We start from the raw sequence: 22,645 nt of genomic DNA, 5'->3' as shown, positions 1-22,645 counted from the left end.
GCCTCAAGGGAGGACTGTGGAAGGGCTTTAGGATGCTGGGGCATAAAGCTGTTGTCACCTGTAGTGACCCTTCTTTCACCCTACCTCAACACACAGCAACACTGTGACCCTTATTTTGGCTTTTCACCCACAATATCATAACATCCTATGCTCTATTTTCAAGGTTTCTGCATTTTTAAAACTTCCCCCTTGCCTACATCTACCTTAGGGACCTACCTTAGGAAGTTTCTTCTAAACTACTAAGCTACTACTTTTTTGTTGTGATGGAACTGAGGATTGAACCCAGAAGTGTTCTAACACTGAGTTACATCCCCACCACTTTTTGAGACAGGGTCTGTTGTCCAGGCTGGCCTCAAACTTATGATACTCCTGTCTCAGCTTCCCAAATAGTTGAGATTGCAGGCATATGCCACTGGGCTCTTCTCTTCCGGGCCACTCCTACAAACCAAGCTAGAACAGGGGCCTACCAGCCCAGATTCCCTCTGAGTTTATGAAGACAGGTTGGGGAGACACCCTGCCCTACTGAAGTCACAGGCTCTTAAGCTCTTCTCCTTTTAGGTTCCCAGGATAGAGAAGGGAATGCCACACCAGCACCCTCTGTAGGGAGAGCAGTGGGGCCCAGAGGCAGGCAGCCTACAGAGGTGGACGAAACAACAGTCCATCTGCAATAACTCAGAGTGACTTTACTCAGGAAACAAGACCATGAACAGGAGTTTGGCATAACACCTAGACCAGTTCCTATAGACTGTAGGTAGCTCCAAGGAGAGAGGAGGTTGCCTCATGCCAGAAAGGCCCAAGCCTGGAAGTCAGATAGCATCCTCCATGCCAGAGGAACAAAGCTGGGGACCAGCTACTGGGTCTTACAGTCCCCATCACTGTGGGCCGTCTTTACCTTCTTTAGTTCCTTTTGTAGCTCTGACTCAGCCACCATGATCTCCTTTGGCTTCTGATACTGTGGACAGATCCAGGAAGAGGACATAATTCAGTTACTATTTCCCTCCTTCCATACCCACACTTGGGCCCCTCTGTGCCCTTATGTATATAAGGAACTTGAGATGTATGGGGGGTCAAATTATTTACTCAGGTCATGTGGCTGGGTAGGAGCAGACCTTAAGCCAGAACCAAAGTTCTGAGGTTTCTACCACTTCCTTCATCATCCTTTGCCCTCTTCTAGTTGTGAACTGTGTGACTCTCCTCTCCCCGGGCTGAAATGGAGACACCCAATCCCTAGCAGGGACTCCGAGGGAATAGGAAATGGGTAGGGAAAGAGGAACCTTTCCCCAAATATAGTGGCCAAGAAGTCTGGGTAAATCTTACAGAGATTATCAGGGTGCAGTTGGCATGAGCAAAGCTCAGCAAGGAATCATCCAGAGGTAGCTGGTATCTGTCTAGGTCAGGAATGGAGAACTTCTTGTAGTACCTGTAAGGACACCAAGAGGCCATTGGGGCACCTAGCAAGGCAACCCCAACAGTTGGGCACCAGGCTTCTCTATAGTTCTCACCCACTTTCCACAAAACTGGAAGGGAGGAAGGATTCTTACCAGTTAGAAAGGCATGATTTTTGAGCTCACTGGCACTGGAAAGAAAAGTATGCCCCACCTTATGTCCAATCCAAAGAAAGAAGACCAGAACTAGTCATAATTCCATGATTAGACCAAGGGCCTGTATGACTCATGTTGCAGAAACAAGACTCCCAAGACAGGCAGAAGCCTCCTGGAACACACACACACAGCTCAGGCAGCTTGGGACTCCTCTGCACCTCAAGCCTCGTAGGCACACCAGAAAATGGGACACAAGTCCTACAATGGACAATAAGGACATCTAAGGCCATCCCCCAAAGCTGGGGCCCACAGTTGCCATTTACATGGTATTTCCACTGAAGACCCCAGGTACCTTTTCCTCTTTGGGGGTCTTTCAAGGCCTAGTTAGCCTGACACTACTTGTAAGTCAGAGAAGTGTGTTCACAAGGAAAAAGCTCGCTGGGATGACAAACCATCTCCAGTTCTGGACTTTCCACCTTGCTAGCCTTGAGACCCCACCCCTCCATTTTCACACCATACATGGTGCCTGTTGTCTGCAGGTGCCAGGCAGAGATTAATGATCCCTTTTAGTTTAAAAAGAAAGAAAGAAAATCAAGCCTGTAATGTGTATGACTGAACTTCAGGGAATTTGCCCCCTTCGCTAAAGAAGAAACCCCGCTCAAAAATGAAACAGCTTGCTGCTTTTCCAGCTAGTTGTCAGTGGAGTCAGGGTTAGAGGAAAGTTCCTTGAGCCTGTTCCAATGCTTATTATGCCAGAGAATGAAGAAAGGCCATCTCATCTCTAATAGGTCTATTTGGCATTTCCTTGGTGGAAATGTGGCCTGGGCCCTGGCCAGGGGCTGCCAGACCCGTCAGCTGGGCAAAGCACCGCTCTGCTGCAGAGGCTGTGTGGGCTGGGAAGGGAAACACCTCAGGCAGGTACAAACAAACTCAAGTGAGGGGCCTGCAAAAGACGGGTTTTTAATACTTCAGAGGGGCCTGGTCCTTGTGGTGACAGCTACCCTGAGTCCACTTCAAAAGCCCTGATGCCCTGGGGACTCAGTTGACATCAATGCAGCACTTCTGCCCCATCCTCCCTGCCCAAATCCCTCAGTTTAGCAAGGCTCCAGGGCCCCCTCCTCCCAGGTTCCCCACTCCCCTCCAAGGTGCGAGGACCCATGGCAGGAAAAGAATGTTTACTTAAAGGCTGACAGTTCAAAAGGAGTGGGGGTTGGGGGATCCTAATGGCACCACAAGTTGCTTTCTTTTCCAAAGCTCTGCCCCAGGGAAAGGCGATCCATCTGCCTGCAACCAGCGAAGGAATGCTCTCCACATCCTCTTCCCAGCTGAGGGCTCTTCCTGGGGCCCTTGGTCTGGCCAGCAAAGGTGGCAGACACTGATAATAGGGGGGAGTCAAAGGTTAAACAGCAGAGATTAGGTGAACACAAAGGCTTGTTAGGAAGTGTTAACATCTTCCCTGCAAATATACACAAAAAGCCAAACCAGTGCTCCCCACCCCACCCCCACCCCCATTCCCCAGGCTAGGCCAGTGGGAAGGAAAATGAATCCTGAAGCTTGGTCCCAACAGCAACATCAGCATCAGAGGGAACTTGAGGTGCATAGTTTGTCCCCATTCTTTGTCCTACTCCTACTATAAGGCTAGAAGGCTGGGCACAGACCCTGAGGCTCAGCTTTGTTTTGAGTCTTACAGTAATGGATTTAATTTATTGGTGAGGTTAAACAACTTCTCCCAGGAGGCTCCTGACAGCCAGTGCTGGAGGGAATAGGGATATCTGCTTTCTTTCCTCAGGGCCAACTGGCACCCTCCTATCTCTGTTCCCCCAGGTTTGGGGTTTGCCAGGACAGGGACTGCACTTGACTTTCTCATTAGCACCTGGATAAGAGAGGGACCTACTGTGCTTCTGGAAAAGTCAGAATGCTCAGCCTCAGGCAGCTACAGACATGCAGCACACATTTACTGGACATCAACTGTGTCCTAGGCCTTGAGCTGTGCGCTGGTGATTTAAGGACGAAGAAGAAACAGGCTTACCTGTGTAGACCTTGCTTGTTAATGCTAAAAGCTAAAGATATTTATAGCAGGGTAATTCCCCAGCATCCTGGCATGCCCCACTTTCTCCATCCCTACCTCCATCACTGTTCTCAGTAGCAACCAGGCAATGAACAACGACTTATTTTCCTTCCTTCCTCCTTCCCTGCACCCCCCTCCCTGGGATGAACCCAGGGTCTTGCACATGTGCTCTACCTCAATCCATACCCCTAGTCCTGAAATGGTATGTAGCTTTGGTTTTAAACACATTTAATCCTCAAAACAGCCCTCTAAAGATCTGGACACAGTGGTGATTGCCCTCAATCTCAGCAACTCAGGAGGCCTGAGGCAAAGTAAGTTCCAGGCCAACCTGGGCAACTTTCAAAAAGGGCTGGGAATATAGCTCAGAAGAACACTTCTGGGTTCAAACCCCAGTACAAAAAACCAATAAAACCCTCTCAGGTTGGTTATTTCTATATCATCTTCTATAGAAACTGAGCACAGCAAAGTTAGGTATGTTGCTCAAGTCACAAAGCCCTTATTATAAGGGCATTCCCCCAATCTCCTAAGCCCTCCATCTCCACATTCTCATCAAATAATAGATCACCTGGTCTAGATTCCCTACATTTGTCCAAGGATGGGGCAGATACTGGGTGGAAGGGCAGGGGTGTTTAGTAACAGGTTCTCTATCCCCAGATTCAACTACCCTGCACGTCTCCTGGGTACTCTCTCCAATACATTAGGGTTCATCCTTTCTGAATGTCAAAATTTAGATGAAACAGTAGGCTTGCAGTAGGTCTTCTAGCTCTGTTTTATGACCCTGGGCAGGGCACTTAACTTCTGGGCCTCAGTTTCTCGCTCTAAATTCCTTCCTAAAATCAAGGAGCTACACTAGATGAACTTTAAGTCATTGTCAAAGGGCCCAAAATGGACTAATTCTGAACCTCTCTTCTCCTTGTGCCAAATGGACAATTCCTTCATTTTGGTTATTTCAGAAATGGCCTACTGCCTCCATCTCACTACTGTATTCCCTCCCCAATTTCCAGCCCTTTCTCACCCCATTCTCCCTTGAATTGAATAGGGGGGCACAAGAGGTTGGGCCCTCAGCGAGAGAAAGCCCTTGGAGGAGGGCTGAGACCAGAGGAGGGCTATGTGGACAGTCTCATGGGCCCCACACACCTCTACCCTGCACGTTGGCTTGGCAGAAGTATCCAGAGAAGCCTTCAGTCATTCCCTCCCAGCAGCAGGAAATCTTCCTAAAACCCAAGGCTTTGGGAAAACTGAAGCCACGCCTAGCCTCTCTTGTTGGAAAGTCACAATGCATGTGCACATACATGCTGGCAGGACCCTCAGAGTCCTAATGAATTGAAGCCTGTTGAATCCAGACTGACCTAAACTTATCTGGCCATAAGATCCTTTTCTTCTATAATACATGATGCTTATTAACACCTGCTATGTGATCACTGATGTCCAATAAGCCAAGCTCTCTTCAGATTAGTTTCCAAAGAATTGTTCAGAACTTGCTTCAGGCCAGCCATTGTACTGGGTTCTCATATGTATCTGATATCATCAAATTCCCCAAACAATCTGTGAGGCAGGTATAAGCATGTTCCTATGATTCAGAAGGAACCCTTGCCCAAATGCTACAGTAAGAGATCAGACTTAAGCCAATATCTTCCTACTCTAGTACCCTGGCTCATGCCACTTACAACTGCCAGCTTCTAAGATGAAGCCAGAAATCTTCTTTCTACACAAACATTCTTATCAAGACCAGGTGATACACACAGGGGTCCTAGAAAAGCACTTTCTTCTCTGCCTGACTTATGCCTCATTAGTACCTGAGGCCAAGGACACAGTACACTAGAATCAATTCTCTAAAGCAAAGTGGCCAACCCAGTTCTTCAGAGACAAGGCAGATATGGACAAAGCAATTCTTGTCTGGCTTTGGTCAGGAATCACATTCTAGAATATGAGAATGGGGTAGGCACAGAACCTCCAGGTGAAGATAAGTTGACTCAGAGAAGAATGCCACTGTGTGGTAGAGACTGCAGAAGCCTGGGCACCAAATGAGGGTGCTAGCTCTCCTTCTGGCAAGGAAGAGAGAGTTTGTATATGGCTGACCATACACTTACATTTACATAATTATTAATATATAACATTAGGATAAAAATATGCATCCTGCCTATCTCTGGATGACATGAAGACCAGAAAACAAATTTTTAAAGTGTCCTGAAGACATTAACACTGCTCAAAGGAATAGTGTTAAGTTTTGTTTAATGAGTGGGAATACAAGTATATGACACATTACCACAGGTAGAAAGTGAAAATTCCACCAGACTCAGGAAAGATCTAGTTTAGAGTTCAGGGGGCCTTCCAGCTACCTCTTAACAGAGGATCTGTAGAGGGGTGGGGCTGAGCCAGGATGAGACACTGGACCAAAGTCTCCATGTTGGCTCTGAAGTGGGCACAAAATGCTCCTCTCTCCTTTGTGGGAACCCCATCTTCCCTGGCACCACTCTAATCATATCTGGCCTCCCCCAGAGCTTCAAAAATGCTTCCTCTCCTTGGGCACTGAATGGGTCTCTAGCCATGGAGCTCCTGGCCAATAGCGCCACCTATGGCTGGATGCACGCAGGAGATGGGGCCCAAAGGATCTACCAGCAGATGAATTTTTGGTGAGCTAGCTAGCCTGTCTACTCTCACTCTTGTAATCACATTTCTGCATGATATCTGTATTCGACAGTGACCTCTGGGGGACAAAAAGGAGGCAGCAGCCAGCTCCACAAAGTGCTAAGCTGCAGATTCAAGTGCTATCAGAAGCACTTTTGTTCCCAGTTTGGACCCAGGGCCTCTTACGCCAGGGAATGCTTGCTGAAGTACAGAGTTTGTTTTCCTACAGGCAATTTCTCTGTTGTCTGAAATTGCTAAATTCCACTTTAGGCACTGACTCCTGTTAATGATGAGAGCAATAACGGAAATAAACTGCCTTTTATCTGAGGGCTTCAATGTGCTTTATAAACGCAAACCCTTATTATTATGACTTTATATTTATAGACAAGGCCCACTGCAGGGGCTGCTGGCTGCATGTACAGCAATAATCCTGAAATTAATTCATTCATCTCCACCCCTTCCCCTGTCCTCTTAACCCTGACAAAATGATGGGGTATGGGTGTCATAAGAGGAGGGCTGCACTGGGGGAGCCTGGGAGCTGCCTTGCTTCCCTGTGGGCCTTATGGACCTGAGGAAGACACAAGGAGAGGCTGGCACCACACCAGCTGAGGAGATGGACAAAGAGCTGGGGCCTCCCAAATGCATGTAAGCAGAAGATGGGTAGAAGCACCTCTAGTTAGGTTCAGCAGCCTGTGAGGCATATTGGGCACAAGTATGAAGCATCATACTGCGGATAGGTAACTCAAGAAACCTGCCATCTTGACACCCCAATCTATTTCAAGGGAATTGACATCCCCATACTGTAATCCCTCTGGTTCAGGTCAAGACTGATTCACTTCAGGGCTCTTTTCTTCTCCAACGGTCAGTCAGAGCTCCATAAACCCAAATGTGATCATTTTGAAAATGCATCTGGGTCACCTTCTGTCCTTTCAACACCCCCCCCCAAGTTGGCCTCCCTGCACCAGTGGACCATAAAGGGAAGTTGAGCACCCCTATTGAAACAGAATGCCAGGGACTTCCAAGAGACCAAAGCATCTGTCCACTGTCCCTTAGTCCAAGGAGGAATTAGGGTTACTGCTGCCCAGACCAGTATTTTAAAGTCCTTTAACTGATACCTCAGACAGTTCCAGACCATGGCTCCCTGCCAGCTCCAAAAGTGATGTCACCAGGTCAAGTTCCCCATGGACTGGATCCAGCAATGAGGTCAAGGTCATAATTAACCTTATAGCAGAAGTGAAATCACAAGTGATTCCCTCATTCCTTTATTCATTCAACAAATATTTACTGAGCCCTAATATGTGTCAGGTACCATACTAGGCACACAAAATGATGGGGTATGGGTGTCATAAGACCCTGATGGTTCAAGTTCCCCTCCCTGATGGAGCTGATTACATTATTCAAGCTGCTCCTGCCCAGGGGAAGCCCTTCACTTTCAGTACCCTGGTTTTTTTGTTGGGTCTGCTTTCCTCCCTCAGAACCGGAGGAAGGAGGGTGCTCTGGCTTTGGAGTAAGCAACACTCTGGGACATGCCCTCACCCTGCCTCTGCTCAAGTACAAGCAGACAGGTGCTCACACGCAACTCACTTCTTGTTGGTTGTTCTGACAACAATGCAGCGCTCCTTCTGGGCCACACCAACGCTATAGACATCCTTAGGGTAGGGGAGGTTTCGAATCCGCCACTGGAAACTCGTCTTTGTGTCCTTACGCATGAAGATAGGCTGCAGAAGGCAAATCCAACTCAAGGACAATTCAAAGTCTCTGCCCTCAGGGGTCAGAGACCCTCCCAACCTCCATAAGACACTTGGACCGACAGACATACATTGGCATTGCTTTCCTTGATGAGCTCGGGCTCCAGGCTTCCTGCTCCTGGGAGTGCTGGCTCTCCCACTTCAAGCTGCCACTGGCTCAAGGCTCCCAGCGCACTTTTCACTCGCCACTTTCTCACTGGGGACAGAAGTAAGCAATAGGATCACAGGGAAGAAAGGGTCACTGCTCTTTCCTGCTGAATCGCTGACATCACATTAGTTCCCAAAAGAAACAGGAGAGAAGTAGAGCATTGGAACCTTTAACTGGGCATTGTTCAACTGAGCAGGGATCACACAACCTGTGAAATCTCAGTGGAGCATTTCAGTATTATACAACCTACAAAGCCCATCTCATGGGTGCACAGACAAAAGGAATTGGCATGAAGTTCTAGAAGCCTAGAGGAACAAGAAACACTCAAGCGCAAGGAGGATACTGAGAATTGAAAATGGTGATTTCTGGTTTTAGGAAAATTTGGATCCCCAAAAGGAAGTTTAGATGCATTTCCCCGCCTCTCAAAAATGCAAGGGAGCCAGTATGGTAGTACTCGCCCATAATCCTAGAGGTTCAGGAGGCTGAGGCAAGAAGGTCAAAAGTTCAAGACCATCCTTAGCAACTCAGTGAAACCCTGTCTTAAAGTGAAAAAGGTCTGAAGATGTGGCTCAGTGATAAAGCTCCTTTGGGCTCAATCGCCAGTATCCTCACCCCCCTCCAAAAAAAAAAAAAATGCAAAGGAAAAATGAATGAAGAGAGCGAAAGCTGTTTGGTAATTTTGTCTCATGATTCAGAAAGTTCAGATATAGAAATTCATTCATTTCATGGGGCTGGGATTGTGGCTCAGCAGTACAGCACTCATCTAGCACGTGCAAGGCCCTGAGTTTGATCCTCTGCACCATATAAGAATAAATTAATTAAAATAAAGGTACTGTGTCCAACTACAACTAAAAAGTAAATATTAAAAAAAAAAGAAATTCACTCATTTCAGGTATACCTGGCTTATAAAAAAACTATATTATCAGGCTAGTTCAGTGGCAGAGCTCGTCTCATAAGCACAAAGTACCATGTTTAATCCCCAGCACTGCAAAACAAACAAAATCTGAGGCACACACTGTATTTTAAATGAACTATTTATAGAAGATCTAATGTGTTTTTGCAAAATGGAATTTTATATTTGCAAGTTTATAATGCAAATAACCATCTCTATTTTTTCTTGCTTTATAACCCAGCTATTTGTACAAATTTTTTAAAAAAATAGTTGTAGATGAACACATGCCTTTATTTCATTTATTTATTTTTATGCTGAGGATCAAAGCCAGTGCCTCACATGTGCTAGGCAAGTGCTCAACCACTGAGTTACAATCCCAGCCCCCCACACCTTTTTTTTTTAAGGATATATATTATGGAAATTATAAATCCAGAAACTAGTCCAATGGACATTATCTAGAAATCCCTGCTAGGATTTTCAGAAACTCCTTTCAGCCCTGTCCTAGGGACTGCTGTGGTGCAGTGGAACTATCTTTTTGGAGGCATAATTCCATTTCCTGCCTACTGTATTTGGGATCCCTGGATCTGCCATCTCAGGGTGTCCTCCAGCCAGAACAACACAGTTACTGCTCAAGACCAGCAGCTGCCTTCTGTAGCCACTGCAGGGAGTGGAACAACTCGAAGTGCCTGGAGTGCTGCTGCCGTTGTTTCCAAGTGCAGGCTCCTTTTTCCCAGCAGGAGAGGTCATGGCTCCAGTTTGATCCTCAGTATCAGGCAAGTGGATGGTTTGCCTTTAGACCTGAGCAGCTGTGCCAACCCACACACCCTCACTGCTATAAGGAAAGCATGTGAGCAGAACACAAAAGCATGCTGTAAAATTAAGGTTTTCCATTGAATATGTGCTTTTGTATGGTCTGCTGCATGCTGTAGTATGATTTTATTACATCTTAGGGACAAAAGTTCTCCCTAGAAACACATTTCCAAGTTTATAATGAAAATTAATAAGGAAGAATAAAACTTGGAAATGTGCTTAATAGACAACTTTTTCCCCCAACAGATACTTTCTTAAGTGAATGGACTGTGACCAGGAGTATATCCAGATATATTTACTATAATATTTCACTTAATTGTAAGCCAGACTTCTGGGGGGCCTCTATCACAACTGAAAATTCAGAAGTGACAAATACTTCCAAAAAATAGCTTATTATGACAAGACCCTTGTATCCTGCTCCACACTATCAGAAAGATTATTCCTAAATCCTTACTCAAGCTACATATAAAATGCTGTGTGCTGGGCACTGTGGCTTATACCTGTAATTCCAGCTAGCTGGAAGGCTGAAACAGGAAGATTCCAAGTTTGAGGCCAGCCTGGGCAAGCTGGCAAGAAGCAAGACCTTGTCTCAAAATAAAACAAAAAATATAAAATACAAAATAAAATTAAAAAGGGATAGGGATGTAGCTGGTGCATAGCATATGAGGCCCAGAGTTTGAATTTTTTTTTTTTTTTTTTTTTTTTTTTGATACCAGGCATTGTACCCAGGGTTACTTAACCACTGGGCCATGTCCCCAGCCTTTTTTTAAATTATTTTTAAATATTTTTAGCTGTAGATGGGCATAATACCTTTACTTATTTTTATGTGGTGCTGATGATCAAACCCAGTGCCTCATACATGTAAGGCAGCACTTTACCACTAAGCCACAATTCCAGCCTCTTTATTTTTTTTAATTTTTTTGTAGTTATAGGTGGACAGCATGCCTTTATTTTATTTATTTTTATGTGGTGCTGAGGATCAAACCCAGCACTTCACACATGCAAGGCAGTGTTCTGCCACTGAGCTACAGCCCCAGCCCTGCATTTTTTAGTTTTTGAGACAGGGTCTTGCTAAGTTGCTCAGGGTCTCATTGAATTGCTAAGCCTGGCTTTGAACTTGTGATCCTCCTGCCTCAACCTCCTGAGCCACTGGGATTACAGGCATGAGCCACCATGTTCGGTCCAGGGTTTGATTCTTAGTCTCATACACACACATACAATAACAACCAAAAAAAAAAAAAGAAAAGAAAAAAAGAAAAGAAAAGAAAAAGAAAAAAAACTATGTATAGAATAAGGCAAGAAATTTTGTTCTCAGGCATACTGACAACACTATCAAAGGACATCTTACATAGAAATGCAGAACTAGAACAGCACTTGGGACCATTTAGTGTCAGGGCAAACAAGCACCCTTAGTCCTTGATGGTATCTCTATATAATAGAACATGACCACCAAAGATCTTATGGGTGAAAGTTATTTTAGAAAGTATCTAGTCCAATAACTATATGTTTGCTTGTTTGTCTATTTATCCTAGGGATTGAACCCTAATATGCTTTATGACTGAGTTACATCCCTAGTCCTTTTTATTTTTCATTATGAGACAGGGTCTTGCTAAGTTGCTAAGGATCTCCATAAGTTGCTGAAGCTGGTCTTAAATTCCTTAGCCTACCAAGTCAGTGGGACTACAGATGCACACTATTGCACCCGGCTATGTCTTTATTGTTGTTGTTGTTTATGCATATATTTTTTAAATGGGAAACATTTCTTCTGTGCCTGTTCACCTTCGTCTCTTGCCATTTCTTTCCAGGAGACAAGAGTCTATTGAGTAACAGACAGACCACTTTGCAAAATTCAGGTTAAAATTTTAACCACAGTTAAAATTCAGGTCTCTTAATCCCAAATTCAGAATCTGAATCATTAATAAAAGGTTAAACTGCAGCCCAGAAGTATTCAATAAGTGTTTGTGATATAAGCATTTTGTGATATTTCTTTCCTTTTTTTGGGGGGGGGAGTATCAAGGGATTTAACTCAGGGGCACTCAACCACTGAGCAACATCCCTAGCCCTTGTGATAGTTCTTTAAGTAACTTTATTTTTGGCAGTATTGGGGATTGACTCAAGTTTCAAGCAGGGCATGGTGGTGCACACCTGTAATCCCAGTGGCTCGGGAGGCTGAGGCGGGAGGATCACGAGTTCAAAGACAGCCTCAGCAAAAGCAAGGTGCTAAGCAACTCAGTGAGACCCTGTTTCTAAATAAAATACAAAATAGGACTAGGGACATGGCTCAGTGGTTGAGTGCCTCTGGGTTCAATCCCTGATACCAAAAAAAAAAAAAAAAAAAAAAAGGTAGAGAGAGAGTTTCAGACATGGTAGGCAAGCCCTCTATTACTGAGCTACATTACATCCCCAATCCTTTTTATTTTTTTGAGACATAGTCTTGCTAAGTTGTCCAAACTAGTACTGAACTTGTGATCTTCCTACCTTAGCCTCCCAAATATCTGGAATTTCATGTGTGTGCCACTATGTGTGTGTGTGTATATATACACACACATTGGTCTTTAAAGGCTAAACTTCAATTATCTGAAAAAGTAAATATGAGGAATGTCTGACTACCTGGGGCTGGAGAAGTGAGATGCCCCTATAATCATGTGCCATGTCAAATTTGATGTCCATTTCACTACCAGTGTGGCCTGGAAGGCACTAACCACCCTTTGAATTCCTGTGCACTCTTCTACTCCAAAGAATGCTCGGTTTTTAACAGAAAGCTTTTTTTTTTTTTTTTTTTTTTGTAATATTTATTTTTTATCTGTAGTTGGACACAAAACCTTTATTTTAGTTATTTATTTTTATGTGGTGCTGAGGATTGTACCAAGGGCCTCACACGAGCCCTCTACCACTGAGCCAGAACCCCAACCCTCCACAGAAAGCTTTTTTAAAATATTTTATTTTTTAGTTTTTAGGTGGACACAATATCTTTTTTTTTTTTAACGTGGTGCTGAGAATCGAACCCAGTGCCTCACGCATGCCAGGCGAGCACGCTACCACTTGAGCCACATCCCCAGCCCCCACAGAAAGCTTCATAAGGAGGAAAAGTTTGCTGTTGGCTCCCTCTTTCCAACCTCAAAAGTCACTCAGGCCACAGGAGCTTTGGCACCCTTGGCTGCCTCACCATTTTTTTTTTTTTTTTAACACCCATGAAATTACCTTCTTTGCTAAAAAGTAATACAGAAGAAAGTTTTCCTTTTCAACCCTTTAAGAAATAAGATCCAAAAATTATTTTGGCAAAGTCCTTATTTATCTCATACATAAGGGCATGAGTACACACGTGCAAGTACACACTTATCTTTCTTGTCCATGTCTTTGTTCCTGAACTCAAGGACAGCTCCTGCGGCAACAGAAGACTGTTTCTACCTGCTGTCACTCTGATTTGATTATATGTTAAACCCAAACTGGTGTGTGCAAGGCAGCTCCCTGGGTGCTGTCATCTCTTCCCAGCTGAGCCAGGGTCAGTCCTTGGGAAGGAGACTTTCAATGACCCTGCAAAGGGACTGACAGGGAATATGAAGGAGGCAATGCCTGGGGACTTTTTCCTAAGTCAGCAGGAAACAGGCTGATGTCCCAGGCTGCTGAAAGAGGCCCGATCTTTCAGGTGGGCTAGAAAGTGGAGGTCCTAAAGGCCTCTTTCCCCAAAGCTCCAAAGCCTGGCCCACTTCCAATGTGGATAATTACATTCCCCTTTCCTAAATACTCCCTGCAGCTTAAACTAGATGCAGGATTCTTCTTTTCTGCCCTAAAACACTGCAACATTGCTCTGTGGCTATTAAACAGCTGCCGCGGCCCATCCCTGAGGAGGCTGAAGGGAATCGAGTGGGTCATTTATAAAGCTGCTGAAGTGCCTGGGGATGAAAGTGCTCAATATCCTCCAAATGCGGCCTGGGGTGGATAGGCTGGCGGTCAAATACCAAAGCAGATTAAGCAGTAATCCGAATGTAATCGCTAGGGGATGGCCTGCCCTTCAGCCTCTGCTTCCCTGGACACGCTGTGTTTTTCTGGGGCTAGTTTGATGTTCCGATCATTGTTATGGGGCCCTTCAGTTTTTCCTCTATGAATACATACAGCATTCATTGTGGGGGGTGGGAATGAATAGCCCCGAGAGCTTAGAAAAAAAGATGACACTAACATGCTTATTAACACTGACTAGAGAAACTTTGTCCCAGGCAGATGCACACCTATTGGCAATTCTTCCTCTGTAAATTGAGATTTTTGAATAGAAACAGCAGTTTGGCCAATTACCAAATTTAAATAATTAGTTGGAAAATGGAAACTATTTCTGCATACTGCCACAAAAACCACATCTGTATTTTACTTCATAGCATATACAAGCAAAAGACAGCTCAGATCCTAGGATTATTTATTCTTAAAAATTAACAGCTGGGACTGGATGTGGTAGTGTACACCGGTCATCTCAGCAACTCAAGGATTGCAAGTTCAGGGGCAGCCTCGGTAACTTAGCAAGGACCTGTCTTAAAATAAAAGGATTGGGGCTGGGGATGTAGTTCAGTGGTAGAGCCTAGTATGTGTGAGGCACTGGGTTCAATCCCCAGCACTTTAAAAAATTTAAAAATAAAATAAAAATAAAACCTGGGTGCAGTGGTATGCTCCTATAGTCCCAAGTACTTGGAAGGCTACGACAGGAAAATCACTTGAGCCTAGGAACTCAAGGCCAGCCTGGGCAAACTAGTGAGGCCCCATCTCAAAATAATAAAAACAATAACAACAACAACTATGATGATGAAGAGTATTTTATGAGGGCAGTTGGGTAGGGGTTAGGGGAGAAGAATAAGAAATGGATCTACTGTTCTCTGGCTACGGTCCAGTGGCTGGAGTGGGGTGATTCTTCATGCCTATCAGTCCCCATTCAGGTCATTCTGGGAAAGAAAAATTGAATAAGGCTAGGCATGGGGGCACATGCCTGTAATCCCAGTTATTTGAGAGACTCAGACTCATATTATGAGTTCTAGCCTAGCCTGGGTAACAGCAAAACCTCTTAAAAAAAGAAAGAAAGAAAGAGAAAATAGGAAGTAAAGAAAGTTAGATTTAAATATTCTTTGCTATATATCAAAGCACAGATTTTTTAGAAAATATTGTTTAGCTGTCAATGGATCTTTATTTTATTTATTTATATGATACTGAGAATCCAACCCCGTGCTTCACACGTGCTAGGCAAGCACTCTACCACTGAACCACAACCCCAGCAAGCATGGACTTTTGATTGGACAGAACTCAGAAACCTAACAGCAATGTGATTCTGAAAAAGGTACTTCTTTGAGTTTCTGTTCTTTCAACTGTAAAATGGGGATGAGGATACCTATGTCATAGGGGTTTTCTTTTTTCCATTGGTGTGGGGTACTGGGGATTGAACCCAGGTGTGCTTAATCACTGAACCACATCCCCGAGTCCTTTTTATATTTTGAAACAAGGTCTCACTAAATTGCTTAGGGTCTTGCTAAGTTGCTGAGACTGGTCTTTCAGTCCTCCTGCCTCAGCTACCTAAATTGCTCGGATTACAGGTGTGTGTCACCATGCCCAGCTGTCATAGAGTTTTGTTACACACACACACACACGTGTGTGTGTGTGTGTATTTGTGTGTGTATATATGTAAACATATACACACATATAAATATGTACACACACACACACACACATATATATATATTAGTTGTAGATGGACAAATACCTTCATTTTATTTATTTATTTTTATGTGGTGCTGAGGATTCGAACCCAGTGCCTCACACATGCTAGGCAAACACTCTACCAACTGAGCTACAGCTCCAGTCCTTTTATAGGGTTTTAATGAAGACAATTACATGATGTCATTCATATAATATACTTGGCATGGTGTCCAACAAGAATTAATGTCATTAGTAGGTAAACTTTAGTCAAATAGTATTCTCTCTCATGAACAAAGTCTTACTCTATTTCTGCTTTTAAGAAAAAGGAGTTTGAGTCAAGCCTGTAATCCCAGTGACTCAGGAGGCTAAGGTAGGAGGATCACAAGCTTGAGGTCAACATTGGCAATTTAGCAAGAGCCTGTCTCAAAATGAAAAATAAAAAAGGACTGGGAATGTAGTTCAGTGGTAGAGAGCCTTTGGGTTCAATCCTCAGTACTGCCAATAAGTAAGTACATAAGAAAAGGAAAAAGGAGTTTGGAGGCCAGAGTCTGTCCTCTCTTGCCACCAGGAGAAACAACAGGTAAATGTGGGATACTGGGGCTTCAAATGCTACAAATGAGGGAAACTGCACTTTTTTTTTTTATTATTATTTTAATTTCATCTCCAAGTTCAACAAAAAAGCCCAGGTTCTGTTTGTTTGTTTCCACAGCTGTGGCAACAATAGCTGCTTTACTTGTTCTTTGTGGAAAAGAGGGGTGATATTGGGGGCTGGGGTGAAGCTGGGGCGAGGTGTTGCGGTCAGTCTCTGGCCTGGATATGGTGATGGTTAGCCCACGTGACCTCTGCTTTCATAAGTTCTCCCCTGTTAGGTATTCCAAGGCTGTCACCCCCTGGGAGCACTATAAATTACAATACATTGTGAGGATATTACTACTGTATTGGTTTCCTACGAATCAGTGTCATATGCTAAACACATCAAGATTTTTAATAGCACCAGACTAAGCCAATTGGGACCAAGTCCAAGCAGTTCATAATAAGGAGGGATCAACACTTCACTCTGCAACTGAACATGCGGAGGGCACATATTTTAAGACCAGAGACCAAGAGAATGCAAACCAGTGTAATCCATGTTGTCGGTTCTAGACATTTATGAGCTGTCAGAAAAAGGGAAAAAGAAATTCCCTCACCAATACAACCTGTCGATCAGGCCTAGGAAGAAATTAAAGTCAAGAATAATGACAAGAAAATAACCCAGTCCATGATTCCATCATTGGTCTTAGCATTTCAGGTGGAACTTAATAAAGAGACCAACTCCCACTGCTGACAGCCTTAGGCCCTGGGTCACAGAGCCAGCCTCCTAGCTCTGGGAAGTCAGTTAAGGCTGATGTGTGTACCTGAGAATAGAAAGTGGACGAATCAAATAATTCCCAGAAATTCAAACTGGAACCCCTATTCATGAGCCTATTCATAGAGGGAAAAATCTGTAGGAATGAAAAATGATAATGCTGCAAAATCACCAAGCATACCCTCTTTGATTCATTCTTCAAGATGAGGGTCATATTTAACGGTGTTGCCTTGGAGGCAAGGTCAGAAGATACTGCCTCTGATGCTTGCTCCTGGAGTGGCTCAGAAAACACAACAAGCAATCAAAAAGCCTGCAGTGAAAGACTGTCCTTATCACTACGGGTTACAAGGCTCACTTCAATACCACTCCTCTGTTAAGTTTTTCTCCAACTGTTTCTCTACATACCCCCTCCCAGCTTAGAATTACCTTTCTCGCTGGCTGGGGCTGGGCTTGGGGCTGGGCTTTATGGGTCAAAAAAAACAAAACTCCCACTCCATTTCCAGTGTCCAAACTATTTTCAGTAACAACCTTGCCCCAAAAGCCTGAGTACTCCCTCCCTCAGTTTCCACATTTCATGCTGGGCAACTCCCTCAAGCCTAAGGCTAGGAGCATTGGCCTGTGCTCAGAACAACCCCAAGCCTTCCAAAGAGTCCAATGGACGCCTGTTACTTACCAAGTAGTTCACTCGTCTTCTCATCATATTCTTCAGCCATTTCCTTTCCATCTGGGAACAAATAGTGCACCTTTCTTCTCCCTACACACAGAGCAGACAGTGCCTTACCTCACAGCCTTCCTCTGCCTTGCCTCGTGCTGATGTGCAAGGGGCCTTGCCTGGGAACAGCAACAGCCCTGGGAGTAATGAGAAACCCCACTGGAACCCCTAGGAACTCCTTGCCAACCATCACCCACCATTACTTTAAGTCATATCCTGGGGCTCACTTGCTTTCTAAAGCTTCTTCCTCTGAACATGCCTTTGCAATTTTCTCTATCAGTAATAATGCCATAATTCTTCCCATCCATGAAACTCTTCCTCACCCTTCAAAATCCAGCTCAAATTCACTTCCACTGGGAAGTCTCCCACAATTATCACCTCCAGCTTATTGGCAGAAGTAATCACTTCCTCATCTGCCCCCTCCCATGGTGTATTCACATGTATAGTGGAGCATTTATCACATATTATAACACTCCTAAAAGTATCAGACATGAATGTCATCACACGTCTTTCTCTCCCCAGTTTCTAAAAACCAAGCTTACACAGGATGTTGAGCTGGGGTTGTTGACCCAGCACTTCCCTTCAGTCATGCCATTGTTCTACCTTCTTCCACACATCTCTAGGTCATTCAGAGACACATAATGGCAACCCTCATGTATTTGCTCCCTGTCAAGGTACTTCAGTTATGATTTTATATCTACTTGGTGTGATTCTTTGATTATTGCCTGTCTCTTTTACTGGATAGGAGCAGTTTTATCCTTGTACCTGTGGTTTCCCTGAGAGTAAGCAGAGTACCTGGCTCAACGAAATAGTGACTGAAAGAATGAATAAATTTCGACACATCCTCCACTGACAACCCCGGAGTCTCCCAGGCCAATTTCTCTACTCACATAAGCATTTGCTTAAGGATGACTGTGTAACTTCCTCTTTCTTTTTACATATAAGACGCAGATATAGGTATGCCCTCAGAAAGACTAATAAAAGGGCATTAATGCTCAGTAGGCATGTACACTATATAAGATTCAAGAATAAGAATCCTAGCTGGGAACTGATGCTGTAGCTCAGTGGCAGAGCACTTGCCTAGCACGTGTGAGGAACTGGGTTTGATCCTCAGCACCACATAAAAATAAAATAAAGGTATACTTGGCCAGGGTCGTGACTCAGTGGTAGAGTGCTTGCCTATCATGTGTGAGGCACTGGGTTCGATCCCCGGCACCACATAAAAATAAAGGTATTGTGTCCATCTACAACTGAAAAAAAATATTTTTTAAAAAAGCATACTGTCCATCTATAACTACACTTTTTTTTTTTTTTTTTTTTTAAGATTCCTAGCCAGGGGGCTGGGGTTGTGGCTCAGTTGGTAGAGTGCTTGCCTAGTATGTATGAGGCACTGGGTTTGATTCTCAGCACCACATATAAGTAAATAAATAAAGGTTAATCAACAGCTAAATTAAAAAAATTTAAAAAAAGAAAGAAAAAGATTCCTAGCTAGGTATGATGGAGCACTCCTGTAATTCCAGCTTGGCTGAGGCAGGAGGAGCTCGAGTTCAAAGCCAGCCTCAGCAACTTAGTGAGGCCCTAAGCAATTCAGTGGGACCCTGTCTCTAAATAAAATATTTTACAAAGGGCTGGGGAGGCCAGGGTTGTGGTTTAGTGGTCAAGTGCTTGTCTAGCATCCATGAGATACTGGATTTGATCCCTGGCACCACAGAAAAATTTAAAAATAATAATAAAATAAAGGTTAAAAAAATAATTGAAAACAAAAAAAAGGCTGGGGATGTGGCTCAGTGGTCAAGAACCCCTGGGTTCAATCCCTGGTACCAAAAAAATTACAAAGAGTCCTCAGGTGGCTTTTTCCTAATTTACTCTTCTGGGAATAGTTCTCTTGAGTCATTTTAAATTTGTATTTCAGGAAAACTCAAATCCCAAATTTGCAGGGCATCTCAACAGGCCTCCACCACTCTTAACCATTTGGGTGGTTCATAGGAGCCAGCAGGTGTTTTCCTATCAGAAGAAGGGCACAAGGTACTGCCTATGCACAGCTGAGGGCACCTGGCCTGGCCATCTTCTCCTCTTTGCCTCCAGCCTCAAATACTGGCAGAGTGTGGTACTTACTATCAACCAGCCAGTTTACCTGTTTTATTGAATTTAATTCTCACAATAATCCTATGTATCTCCATTATCTGTATTTTACAGATGAGGAAATTGAGGCTTAAAGATGTGAAACTTAGTCTAATATCATAAAGCTAGAAAATGACAGACTCAGACTTAAACTCTTTTGAGGCCAAAGTCCAAGTTCTAATAATTATATCAGAAAAATTTGTACAGCTTTAAATATTTGTAAGGTTGAACATTGTTCCAGGGATTTATTGAACATTTTTCCAGAGAGTTCCTTTTTACATCCCTATACCTGCCAAGATGGCAAATCTGCATTTTAACAAAGCATACCCATATATTCAATATTGTGGGTTTTTTTTGGTGGGGGGGAGGAAACCCTAACAATATCATTTTGTGATGCTAATAATAAAAGAACTTAACACAATCTTGGCTGATAAAATATTTGTTTAAATATTGTTCTGTGACCAAATACCTGGGCTTGCACCTCTGAATACCTCTGAATTCATATTCAGAGCAGCATTATTTACAATAGTCAAAAGGGAGAAGCAACCCAAGTGTCCCTCAACACATGAATAAACAAAATGTATGTGTGTGAGGAGGTGAGTTGTGCATAAATACAAATGGGATATTATTCACATTTTAAAAGGAAGGAAATTCTAACACATGTATAACATGAACTTTGGAGATATTATGCTATAAGAAATAAGTCAATCATAAAAGGACAAATATCGTACAATTTCATTCATCTGGTTTCCTAGAGTAGTCAAATTCACAGAAATAGAAAATAGAAAGGTGCCTGCCAGGGGCTGGGGAGGAGGAGAGCACAGAGTTTACTGACAGAGTTTCTTGAAGAAGATGAAACAGTTCTGGAAGCTGGGTTCAGTGGCACATGCCTTTAATCCCAGTGGTTCAGGAGGCTGAGGCAGAAGGATTGTGAGTTCAAAGCCAGCCTCAGCAACTTATCAAGGCACTAAGAAACTCAGTGAGACCTTGTCTCTAAATAAAATACAAAATAAGGCTGGGGATGGGACTCAGTGGGTTAAGTGCCCCTGAGTTCAATCTTTGATACCAAATAAAATAAAATAACAATTCTGGAAATGGATGGTGATGATGATTGCACAACAGTGTGAATGTACTTAATTAAAATGAACTGTATGCTTAAAGAGTTAAAATGGTAAATTTTATGGTATGTACTTTTTATCACAATAAAAACAAAAACAGCCAGACATGGTGGCATATGCCTATGATATCAATTACTCAGGAGAATCCTGCGTTCAAAGTCACCCTGGGCAACTTAGCAAAACCTGTATCAAAATAAAAAGGGCCTTTGATGTAGCTCAGTGGCAGGGCATCCCTGGGTTTAATCCATGCGCGTGCACTCTCCCTTTCACTCCCACATGCACACAAACAACAATCAACATTGTCCTTTGAGATAATGTCCAAAGTCTTCTGCAAGGCAAATACCCCAATTTTCTGCAATCCATTTCCACCTTTTCCCCTCATTGCTCCTTGAGTGGCGGGACCCTTTCATTCACCCTTGTATCCTAGCACCTAGTAGCACAGCTGACACAGCATAATGGTTTGTTACAACTGACTGAGCAAATGATTTCTCACCACTAACATTTTGTTATTCCTTGAGTAACCAGTTGTATATTTCCATACTTCCAAGCCTTTACATGTTGAGTCACTGTTCCTTAAATATCATTCCCTTCTCCACTCTGCATACACCTCTTAATTCCTTAGGACCCAGAATTATCACCCCTTCTGTTAGGTCTCCCTCCAAAGAGATGATCATTTCCACTTTCATGCTCTCAAAGCATTTTATACAAGATTTCACCCTCTACTTAACATGCACTATTATTTATTTACATGTCTTTTCCTGACCATTCTGTGCACTCTTAGGAGAATATGTCTTTTTTTAACTGTTCTAGTACAGAACTTGGCACACAGTAAGGACTCCCTTAAACATTGCACAAATGAGCAGCTGATTTTAATTTCCACAAACTCCAGGCTTCCCTGATTGGCCTCTACCTGGGACTGAGTCCCCAGCTGTTAGCTTTATAGCCTCAGAAATTTAAACCTAATTTGCTTTGGCTGCCAAGTGAGTCCAGGAAAGAACCCTGAAGTCCAAGAGGCCCTACAATGGACAGTTAGTTCTATGATAAGAAAAAGTCAGAACTCCATACCTGGTGCCCACTCTTACAGGCATGGTCCTTAGTCCTTGTTATAGCTCCCAGAAAGACCAGGGCACATTTAGAGATTCACTTTGCAAACATAACAATACAGCTGGAAAGGATCTCAGAGGTAAGTGGTGGCCCATCTACTTCATTTTACAGATGAGGAAAGCGAGATCCAAACAAGAAAAGTGGCCCTAGAATTAATGGCAGAATTCAACTAGAACCCAGGTCTCCCTCTTCTTCATGACACCAGAATCCCCAGACTGAGGTTCATGGGAGCCCAGATCAAGATCAGCTGTACCACTGATTCGCTGGGGAAGCTGAGGCTGATCTAAAACTTTCCAGGATTTCTGTTTCCTCGTCTGTAAAACAGAGTAGAAAATTATCAGAATCCTGGCACATCAGTGAGCAGCAAATGAGATAACGAATGGGAAAGGAATTATTATGTATTAGCAACAAAAATCCGAGCGGGGCGAGATGGTGTAGGGAAACCTATGAGGCGCCCAGAGACTTGGGTTCCAGTCCCGTCGTCTCTGGGCCTCAATTTCCTCTTCTGCCAAAACGGGACTGGCCTGGCAGACGACCGCTGCGCTTCCAGCTCTGGCGGCCGAGGCCCTTCCCCGGGGACACCAGCGCGGAAGTCTGGACCCTAGCGGTGAGGACGAGGGAGCTCGCGGGCGCCTCGAGTTACCATCCTGCAGCAGCGCTGTCTTCTCTGCCGCCCGCAGACTCTCTAACCAGCCAGTCACCGCCATCTTCCCTCCGCCCAGCCACGCGCACGGACGCTG

General features: G+C 43.9%; 1 protein-coding gene across 2 annotated transcripts; it reads right to left on the bottom strand.

Annotated features, from left to right (window-relative positions):
- Positions 1-671: 671 nt before the first annotated feature.
- On the bottom strand, positions 672-22,627 carry Dpcd (deleted in primary ciliary dyskinesia homolog (mouse)). 2 transcript variants are annotated; one of them, XM_076834399.1, is made up of 6 exons: positions 22,549-22,627; positions 17,524-17,604; positions 8,057-8,181; positions 7,822-7,955; positions 1,318-1,420; positions 672-952 (listed from the first exon to the last, which is right to left on the bottom strand). In XM_076834399.1, the coding sequence occupies exons 1-6, from the start codon at positions 22,610-22,612 to the stop codon at positions 851-853; spliced, it is 609 nt and encodes a 202-aa protein (XP_076690514.1). In that variant the 5' UTR covers positions 22,613-22,627; the 3' UTR covers positions 672-850. The 2 variants fall into 2 exon arrangements, with proteins under 2 accessions (XP_076690514.1, XP_076690516.1); XM_076834401.1 differs by lacking the exon at positions 17,524-17,604 and having other exon boundaries at positions 22,549-22,622.
- Between the last annotated feature and the right edge of the window lie 18 nt (positions 22,628-22,645).

This window comes from Callospermophilus lateralis, chromosome 15 (genome assembly GCF_048772815.1).
Source record: "Callospermophilus lateralis isolate mCalLat2 chromosome 15, mCalLat2.hap1, whole genome shotgun sequence".
Classification (NCBI taxonomy): Eukaryota; Metazoa; Chordata; class Mammalia; order Rodentia; family Sciuridae; genus Callospermophilus; species Callospermophilus lateralis.
The sequence above is the reverse complement of the archived record's forward strand: the minus strand, read 5'-3'. Positions and strand labels throughout refer to the sequence as shown.